This window comes from Lolium perenne, chromosome 4, assembly GCF_019359855.2.
Source record: "Lolium perenne isolate Kyuss_39 chromosome 4, Kyuss_2.0, whole genome shotgun sequence".
In the NCBI taxonomy this organism is placed as follows: Eukaryota; Viridiplantae; Streptophyta; class Magnoliopsida; order Poales; family Poaceae; genus Lolium; species Lolium perenne.
The window spans coordinates 141,242,187-141,252,937 of record NC_067247.2 but is presented as its reverse complement, the minus strand read 5'-3'; the positions used below and the strand labels follow the sequence as shown (position 1 = coordinate 141,252,937).

Here is a 10,751-nt window from a genome sequence, read left to right as displayed (position 1 = left end):
GTGTTTTCCTCGGTTACCCGGCTAACACCAAAGGCTACCGCTGCTATGATCCGGTTTCTCACCGCGTCATCACTTCCCGGCACGTGTACTTTGATGAGCATTGCTTTCCTTTTGCACAGAGACAGGTGGTCGACACTCCTCCTTCGACTATTGATGGTCCCCGGCGTCGACCCCCTACAGGTCCGCCGGCTGCAGTGCCCTCGAGCTCGGACTCGGGCACTGCCTCGTCGTTCTCCGCCGCGCCCTTGAGCTGTCTCGGGCGCTGCCTCGCCACCCTCTGGGTCACCCTCGAGCCATGTCTCGGGTGACCCCACGCCAACACCCGCGCCGACACCTGCGCCGACGCCCGCCTCGATGCCGCCTGCGTCGCCCTCGAGCCTCAGCTCGGGCGCCGCGCCGTCTTCGCCGGGCGAGGCCTCTTCGCCGGGTTCATCTGCCTCGACGCCGCTTGCGTCTCCCTCGAGCCTCGGTCAGGCGCCGAGCGACGCCTCGCCTCCGGCTCCGCCGCCGCCTCCTCCACCGCCGGCCACGGGGCCCCTCACGCGCGCCCGTGCAGGGATTCGCGTCCCGAGCATGCGGTACCCCTCGGACGAGTACGTCTGTACCGCGTCAACTTCCGCGCCTTCAGCATCCACGCCATCACCCCTGCCCGCCTCTGCCCGGGCTGCTCTCCGCCACCCGCAGTGGCTTGCAGCCATGCATGACGAGTTTGACGCCCTGCAGCGGAACCAGACATGGACGCTTGTTCCCCGACCCCCCCACGCCAACATCATCACCGGGAAGTGGGTCTTCAAGCACAAGTTCCATCCGGACGGTACTCTCGACCGTCACAAGGCGCGGTGGGTGGTTCGTGGCTTTCGCCAGCGTGCCGGCGTCGACTTCACCGACACCTTAGCCCCGGTTGTCAAGCCCGGGACGATCCGCACCGTCCTTCAGCTCGCGGTCTCCCGTGCGTGGCCCGTGCACCAGATGGACGTCTCCAACGCCTTTCTTCATGGCCATCTCGAGGAGCAGGTCTTCTGCCAGCAGCCCACGGGTTTCATCGACAGCGCCCACCCCGACCATGTGTGCCTGCTCTCGCGCTCGTTATACGGGCTCAAGCAGGCCCCACGCGCCTGGTACCAGCGCATCGCAGCGTTTCTTCACCAACTCGGCTTCCGCTCCACCCGCTCCGATGCCTCGCTGTTTGTGTACAACAATGGTGCCACCACCGCGTACCTGCTGTTCTACGTCGACGACATCATCTTGACGGCCAGCTCCACGGACCTCCTGCGACAAATCACCGAGCGTCTTCGCGCTGAGTTTGCCCTCAAGGACTTGGGGCCCCTGCACTACTTCCTCGGCATCGAGGTCGTACGTCGCACCGACGGCTTCTTCCTTCATCAGCGCAAGTACGCCCACGAGCTCCTGGACCGCGCCGGTATGCTTAATTGCAAATCCGCGGCCACGCCTGTCGACACGAAGTCCAAGCTCTCCGCCACGGATGGTTCGTTGGCCACGGATGCGTCATTTTATCTCCATCGTCGGTGCCCTGCAGTACCTCACCTTGACCCGCCCCGAGCTGCAGTATGTTGTCCAGCAGGTGTGCCTTCACATGCATGCTCCGCGGGATCCTCATTGGGCTGCGGTCAAGCGGATCCTCCGCTACATTCGTGGCACCATGGACTTCGGCCTCTCCCTCCACGCCTCCACCGCCACGGACATCGTCGCCTACTCGGACGCCGATTGGGCAGGCTGCCCCGACACGCGTCGCTCCACGTGCAGCTCTTTGCGTCTACTTCGGACCTTCGCTCATCTCCTGGTCTTCTAAGCGACAACCCACGGTCTCTCGCTCCAGCGCCGAAGCGGAGTACCGGGCTGTTGCTAACGCGGTTGCCGAGGTCTCTTGGTTGCGGCAACTCCTCGTTGAGCTCTCGTGTCCTGTTGCCAAAGCCACCGTGATCTATTGCGACAATGTCTCCGCCGTTTACCTCTCTGCCAACCCGGTCCACCATCGCCGTACCAAGCATATTGAGCTGGACATCCACTTTGTTCGGGAACAGGTGGCCCTTGGACACATTCGAGTACTTCATGTGCCCACCTCCCAACAATTTGCGGATATCATGACCAAGGGTCTCCCTACGGCATCATTTGAGGAGTTCCGGTCCAGTCTATGCGTTCGACCAGGCGACGCTTCGACTGCGGGGGGGGTGTGTTGAGATACATATCCTTATATATCTGGATGTGTATCTTCTGTAGTTATGTATAGCGATATATATCTTTGTATTGATTATTGGGCCCGCCTCCTTCCTTGTATAGTCGAGGACGTGGCCTATATATGTAACGCCATATGTACCCAATCAATACATTGTGAGTTGCATCCCTTTCTACACTCACGACATACAACTACTACAATGAGACTCTGTTCATCTTCAGAAAAACAAGTCAGTCTCTCTCTTTGTTTGATGTTAGTTTGAGATTTGCTTGCCCTTGGGATGGCGTGGCAAAAACAGCAGGTTTTTGACTGTTTTGTTTCGGAACTTCTCATCCAAGAACCATTTCCTGGGGATATGATTGAGCATCAGTATTGATCTTGACGTCGTTCAAAACATTGTTCATAAGCGTGTGATTGACAAGAATTATCTGGACCGGCGCCCTAGCTAGGGGAGCAGGAAGGGTTTGGTTAGGTGGACTTATCAGTAGGCTAGTTGGAGTGTCCGGTTCCATTTGGTCTCTATCTTGTACAGTTGTACAAGAATACTATGATTAGGTCTGACCTACCTATGTTTGATCGTCAGGTCAACCCTCTCGTAGCCAATTCATATCCATTAGGAAGGAGGGAAAGCTAGATAACTTGATAGGATGGATGTGAAAGGCAGTGATCACATCATTTTGTTATGCCACTGCTCTCTAATGGTTAATACTGCCCTTGACCTTGGAGTTAAACCCAAGTTCCACTTGATGGATTTTGCACTCTGGAGAATCTGTGTCTCCGAATATCTGCTTGATGATTCTGGCACTTTTTTTTTTTGGAATAAGGCACAAGATTCGCAATTTTCACTGACTAAGAAGAAGATTATACAGATCTTACAAACCAAACAAAGCTTGACCAATTCAAGTAAAGAAATACAAAGCCTACCCACGTGGCATCACATTACTCATGTTTGAAGTAGAAGCTTCGTTCCGGAAGAAGCGAGAGTTTCTTTCTTTCCAAATTTCCCAAGAGATCAACATTGCAAGCGACGCCATAGCCTTCATTGATTGCTCATGCTTTGAACTCCTTCAATCCACCACTCTTTGACGGATCGCATTGCATGCCAACCACTTGTGTCAACATCACTTAGCCCAAGCCAATTCTTAACATTGGACCATATTTGAATGGTGAAACAGCACTTGAAGAGGACGCAGGATGCGGTTTCTGGCACTTGGTTTGATTGAAAAAGAACTTTGTCGCATGACATTAGGTGTTGAACTTTTGTATATCATTTTAGGGTTAAGTAGCAGGTGTGTATAGTTTATCTATGATACACAGGGTATTATTCCAACAAAGGCGCCAGGCGAAAGTTTTTGAGTATATTTAGGACTTCAACTTGGCTTTGTTAGTTTGTTTCCTTCTGCAACTGTTTTTTTAGTTCCACACTGATTCATAGTGGCTTATAGCTAGATTCCCGTGCGATGGTTTGCCATACATACTGTCCGAGGCTTCACGTGGAAACCAATCAGTCCCATATTATTGCTGCCTTCAATCATAGGAAAACCCCAATATTGTTCCCATTACCTACTCCAAAAGGAAAAAACAAAATATCATGGGAGCCAGAGCAGAATGTGGGTTGTTGACTTGTTAGTTTGACAATTTGTTCACAAATCTTTGCGAGAATCAGAGAAGGTGCTCATGCCATTAGTGGCTACTCACTAGTTGCCAAACCTGCAAGCTGGACGGAGGTGGCTGATGCATCTCATTATATACTACAAACTAAAAAGACAGTACCTTACAATTTTTCTTTTGTGAAACTAAAAACATTAGCCTCAGATAAATATGTATGTGTCTGAATTTTATACCAGTTTAACCATTTTTTACATGTAAATCATGTCCGGTTTAAGGGTTCAAACTATCACGCAAATGGGGGAAAAAAGGCAGTGAATCCCTTTTTCTTTAAACCACATTGTGTTCAGTGCCTTTGAAACGAATTAATCTTCAGCACCTCAGGTGCACAACAAAGACTATTCAAGCCCATGCTGCACCTGTTTCAGCTACAGAAAAAAAAATGATGTTTCCAGTGTTCCCTAACCTGAGGGCCCCAAGCGTAACCACTTCTGGACTTCTACTAACTGTAGCCACTTTCAGAATTTAGCATGCCCTGAAGAGAGTCCAACACAATGTTGGTTAAAACCCAACAATACCACAACTAAATACTACCCCATATATTAACACCAAATGGTGCACTGTGGCATTGCACAGCCCATACACCTGGGTTGTATAGTTGGCATGCACAAAGGGGCCCACAGAAGCTGCACCCTTGGTTCTGGTTGGAAATATCAATCCACCAAATTGGCCAGACTGGCCTCCTGGCAACTGTGATGCTGGCAGGTCTTGCATTCTACATGAAGGTCAGCATATCTTAACAGTTTAATAAATGAAGTTATGGTCACACATTTCCCTTCCTTTTGTATAGACATTGCTTTCCGTTTGGGCTGGCTGATGTGCATTGCATGTGCATGCTACATCTGCCACGGAGGAAAATAGTTAGAGCCAATGTCGCATTCCCGTGTAGGGAGCAGCGTTTGATCTATCTAAGAAACTAGGATTAAAAATTAAAAATTAACTGTTTCCTGATTCAATCTTATATTTTGTAATATAGCTATTCACTGGCGTGTAAGCTGCAATCTATGCAAATGCTTCAGAGATTGATTTGAGAAATCCTGTGCTACATTTTCAACAAGAAATAAATTTCTTTTGCTGTCCAGGTTGTTGCAAACAGAAGGAAGAAAAGGTACGAAAACGAAAGAACAAATTATCAGTTAGAGAAGGCCAGAAAGCCAAACAGTTTTGAGAGAGTGCCAGACATCCTTTTTCTTCTTCCAGGTCGAAAGGCCACCAACCTCATCGCCCAGTCATCATCACCACTAGAGATGAGCAAGACAAATAGCGGCCCAGCAGATGTTCACAGATCACGTTTCACTGCCGCACAGATATTGATGTGCATAAAACAGTGTCAGTATAGCCATTTTAGGAAGAAAGCCCGAAGCCGCCGACACTGTCAGTAGAGTGTAGCCATCGGTGAAGCTGAAGAAGCAACCGTTGCCTTGTGAATTAAGCGTAAGAGAGCTGAAGAAGAAACTTTCTTCCTCTCTGGGAATTGCTCACCTCGTCAAGGGCATTCCCACATTTGAGTATTTTTATTAGTGTTCTATTCTACTCATGGTTCCCAGATTGGTGACAATTAACTGTCAGGTAGAGTTCTTGGTGCCGACAGAATCTTAAGCAATGAGACTATGATACCCTTGTTTCCTTTCATCTGAACTTCATCAGCAAATTCTTCACTTTTGATCAGTGTGAGGTTAAATAGTGTCACAGGCACAGATTCACACGCTTGTGCTTCATTCACCACCAAATATCAGACAAACCTGTTGACAACCAAATGAATGTCATCGAAGTTAGAGATTTCATACTTGGGTATAAGAGCAACAAACTTATGTAAATGAAAGGCTCTATATAGTGAAATTTCCTAGCTTATTCCTGGTAAGAAAAAGGCATGAAAATCTCACTATGCTATATGAAAATAAAACAACAAAACCATGCAAAATAAGAAACTGTTGACAGAATTAAAATGGAGGCTGGTAGTTCAAACTACAAAGTACTGACAAGTCGTAGGGCAGAGGGGGAGAGTATATTCTTAAAAAGAAGCCGTGAAAGAGTCAGGTTTATTCGAACCGCGAAATGACTAACAAGGTTAATCTGCCACACACACTATTTTAACACTAGTCAATACGGTGATGCCGCTGTGCAACCACCAATCTGCTATCACCCAGTTTCCACAAAGTAATAGACTCAATACCAACCAATACATAAGACTTCTAATATAGACACGTAAATTGAAGTTTCTGCTACATATTGCACACATTCCTGAAGATTTTTAGGCAGCAGATAACAAGCATATATTGAAATATCACAACATGGTTTAGCAAACGATGGAGAAAGTAAACTAAGCCTAACTACTTGGCAGCATGCTGCCAAATAGGAACACACAACCTGCTGACACACAGTGCATGAATTATTCACATACTAAAGTAAAGATCAGGCAGATCGGGAAAGCAGAGATAATCTCAAATACATGTAATATGGTGTTAAAAGTCTTAAACCTGATTCTACGGCTGTGATGAAGGATCAAGCACATGCCCCATGAAGATAACTGTAGCAGACACTTCCTCTCGAATGACAAAGAAAAATGGGTGGTCGGCAGCGAAGTGCTCTCTTGGTAAAGGCTTGCCTGTGCTCTGATTCACAGAAGTTTCTTCAATCTCATCATCATTCACCTCTAAGATTACTTTATGAAGTACATCAGATAGAAACAAAGGTTCCTTGGAGTCATCTTCCTTCACCATATCTTTGAAATCTGCATCACGGCAGAATGGTAATTCAAGGCCCATATCTTTCAGAAAATCCTTCATGTCGATCTGAAAAGATATCGTGAATTTGGGCACCCGAATACCAACATGGCGCTTCTCTGTTGGCCAATGTTGTTCCAAGAAAGTTGGTTCAGAGAAAATCTTTTTGGATAATTCAAACAGGCCATCATGAGCATCTGGGAGAAAAATGTACATGGAAAACTTCCGTTCATTCTTTCCTTGCCTGTAAGGAAGCTTAATAACTTTGAACCCATCATGCACTGCAAACAGACGCGTCCTGTCATACTCTACAAAGGGCACCAGGACAGGTGTTCCATCCAGACAGTAGAATTTTTGTTCAGCAGTCTTCCCTATATCAGTCTTATCCAACCATCTGCCTCTAAAATACACTGCACTCCCAAGTACAAGCCCTGTATTGTGGTCAATTATTCCATCTGGAAGGAGTGAGGTAATGGTTTGTTTCGTGGACTTGCTGACCCACGAGTTAATTTGCTCAGCAGCATCTTCTGGCTACAAATATCAAGAAAAAAAATTCCATAAATATCGAAATTAAGAAACACAAAGCATCTGTAATACAGCTTATACCACAAGATTACTGCATCACCAAGTTACTTTTTCTACTACCTCTGTCCATTTTTAAATGTCAAAAGTTTGTCTAAATTCGAATGTATCTAGACATTTTTTAGACATAGATACATCCAAATTTAGATGAACCATTGGACATCTATTAATGGACGGAGGGAGTAGAAAAATAGATTAGTATCTTACCGTTCAAATTCAAATTAATCAAGAAAAAGCTTTTATAGGATCTTAAAGTAATTACCCAACAGTTTATACTTTCACGAGATTGTATCTGGTGGAAACCAATTTCAATGAAAACTCCGTGGAAACACGTTTTGAAGTTTCCTAGAAATCTTCAAAAATATGTTATGTTAGAAAGTTGATGTTCATTACTGAATTTGGTTTTTAGAAACTTCAAAACATAGTTTCCACCGTAACTTGGTTTCCACCAAATATTTCCTCTACTTTTATGATGAAATACTGGCATGATGGGCTTCCGTGTTGCAAGGGCTAGGCATAAAAACCAGTGAACAGCAAACCGAAAGAAATAAAGCCTAGGTTTTTCCTGTTAGCATGGTTTTGTTCAGTTTATAATACTCTTAACCGAACAAAGTTCAGTCGTCTCAGTATTTTTCTTGGTTACCCAAAAAAAAGCCCAGCCTGAACTGTTCGTCCGGTACTCCGCCAATAGGCCCACCTGGCTCATTACAAGACCCAGCCCACGAATCCCGCACCCCGCAGTCTCGCACCCGCATCACTTAGCTAGGTTAGGCGTTGCCGCCCCCGCTGCGCCACCAGTCACCCTCAGTATCCTGCACCGCCGACCAACATTTCTGTTGCCTTGCACCAGCCTCCCGTTGCCCGCTGAACTAACAGGAGGAGCACTGCGACCCCTGTTTCCGGCGTTGACTGTCCCCCTGCCTGCAAGGTAGCAACATATCCATCCAATCCTGCGGTGGCCGCGAGTCCACGGCCTGGCTCTCCAGTCAGTCGCCACCACACCTTGCTCTCCACTCCGGCGCAGGTGACATCTGCCCAGCTCCACAACGGCAGACTTTTTGCACCAGCTCCACAACGGCAGACTTTTTGCCCAGCTCCACATCTGCCCAGCTCCACTTCCGGTAGTCAAGGAACCCTGTCACCATTGGTCCCGTGATCCTCTGTCCCAATAATCAATTCATGTGCAGAAACTGTCCCTTGTGATCAATGTAAACCCCAAAACGAACCAACTTTTTTGGTTTCCTGTTTTTGGGCAACATTTTGGTTACCTTTCTGCACTAACCGAAATTACGCAAATACTGAATTTCCCTAACCAAAATTTCAATTTCTACCGAACACACACCCCTAGGTGCAATTAACATCTACTCCCCCCGGTCCGTTTTAATCGACGCCAGCAGCAAGCAAAATACAGGCACGCAGTGAAGTCAGCTGCGTCGATTAAATACAAATGGAGGTAGTACCAGAGGAAAGAAATATCGACAAAGGGAGAAGCCTATAGCAAAATAGTTGAACAGGTAAGTAGAAGACAGTAAAGCAGAAAGCACCAACATATATAGAAGTACCGACTACCTAAACTAATCAGATGATACATGAATAAGAAGGCTGAGTCCTGTGAAATAAGCACGTTTTTGCAACAGCTCCACAACAGCAGACTTTTTGCCCAGCTCCACTTCCGGTAGTCAAGGAACCCTGTCACCATTGGTCCCGTGATCCACTGTCCCAATACTCATTTCATGTGTTGAAACTGTCCCTTGTGATATATGCTGAGAAACTCGATGTAAACCCCAAAATGAACAAACCTTGGTTTCCTGTTTTTGGGCACCATTTTGGTTACCTTTTTGCACTAACCGAAATTACACAAATACTGAATTTCCCTAACCAAAATTTCAATTTCTACCAAACACACAACCCTAGCTGCAATTAACATCTACTCCAGCAGCAAGCAAAATACAGGCACGCAGTGAAGTCAGCCGCGTCGATTAAATACAAATGGAGGTAGTACCAGAAGAAAGAAATTTCGTCAAAGGGAGAAGCCTATAGCAAAACAATTGAACAGATAAGTAAAAGACAGTACAGAAAGCACCAACATATATGGAAGTACCGACTACCTAAACTAATCAGATGATACATGAATAAAAGGGACGATTCCTGTCAAATACTAAGGGCTCCTTTGATTCATAGGAATTGTGTAGGAACTATGTAGGAGGATATAGATCCTATGGGATTTTTTCCTACACTACTTGTTTGATTCATAGGAACATATCCTATAGGAAATAATCCTATAGGAATTTTGTAGTGTAAATCCTATAGGAAAAGAACATGAGGTCATACCTCATGGAAAAATTACTTTGGCACAATCAAAGAGAATTCATCTTCCTATAGGATTCTACTAGGCATGACATACTAATCCTATCTTTTTCCTATTCCTACAATTCTCCTATCCTATGAATCAAAGGAGCCCTAAGCATGTTTCAACATTCATGAACGAGAAATTGAGACGTTTCACATTTTGACCGCCACATTGCGGAAACTCATGGCGAAGCATATAGTACTCTGAAATTACAATCACCGCACAATCATTGTGAGGAAGGAGCCATAGGACATACCGTGCCCTTGAAATCGGCCGTCTTGGCCGCTGACCCATACAGGCCACCGGCACCGTCCACGAACTCCGGCGAGAGCGCCCTCGACGCGTCGGCCCACACGCCAGAGGCGAACGTGAGCCGTGGGCCACCAGACTTGGCCCGGTCCTTGAGCACGCGCTTGACCACACGCGACGCCACGTTGGCGGCGTCGGCCGCGGCGCCCTTGCCGCCGCCGCCGCCGCAGCCCAGCGCGCCGAGCATCTGCCTCCGCGTGGCGCCCTGCGCGCCGGAGGCGGCGAGGGCGAGCGCGGCGTGGACTCCGGCGGGGGACACGGCGGCGTTGCCGGTTCCAGCGGCGGCGAGGACGCGGCCGGCGAGGGGCAGGCAGAACGCGCGTTGCGCCGCGTCCAGGGCCTCCTCCCATGGCCTCGTCGGCATCGGCGCCGGCGCCGGCGCATCGGGCGCCTTGACGTCGGGAACCGGCGCTGGGGAGGACGAGGATGGGTGCGGTTTCGGGGCGGCGGTCCGCGGCCTGTGGGGTTTGGGGGCGGCGCTCCGGCGGAGCACTCGCGGGAGGGAGGAGAAGTGCCGCATTTTGGGATGGAAAAGAAGGAACTTTCTCGCCGTCGACGCCGTGTCAGGGTTTAGTTAGGGTTCAACCACGCCGATTGGATTTGGGGCCCAAGTAACACAGGCCGTCTTCTCTGAACAAAGATTCCGGCCCAGTACCCTAAACAAACCATTTTACTTTAAAGAAAAAAATACCAAAATTTAACTAGCATGCTCTTGCGCTATAGCGTCCCTTTAGAATATTGAGATCGCTTTAGCTAAAGCTATGCACTTTTAGTGCTAAATAAATGAAAAACCCGTTAATAGTTCACTAAATTGAGCTAAAATCCTAAGTTATGTTAGAAAATATCGTTATTTTTCCTACCACACCTAACTTTTTCCCGCTCAAAATTGACCCATGTGGCTCAAATTGAACAGAGGCAAACCCTA

General features: G+C 47.6%; 1 protein-coding gene across 1 annotated transcript; it reads right to left on the bottom strand.

The window, feature by feature from the left end:
• Positions 1–4,888: 4,888 nt before the first annotated feature.
• Positions 4,889–10,381, bottom strand: LOC127294063 (probable non-inhibitory serpin-Z9). The gene is made up of 3 exons (XM_051323811.1): positions 9,774–10,381; positions 6,340–7,116; positions 4,889–5,604 (listed from the first exon to the last, which is right to left on the bottom strand). Exons 1-2 carry the CDS (start codon positions 10,344–10,346, stop codon positions 6,346–6,348), a joined length of 1,344 nt encoding a protein of 447 aa, XP_051179771.1. The 5' UTR covers positions 10,347–10,381; the 3' UTR covers positions 4,889–5,604; positions 6,340–6,345.
• Positions 10,382–10,751: the final 370 nt, after the last annotated feature.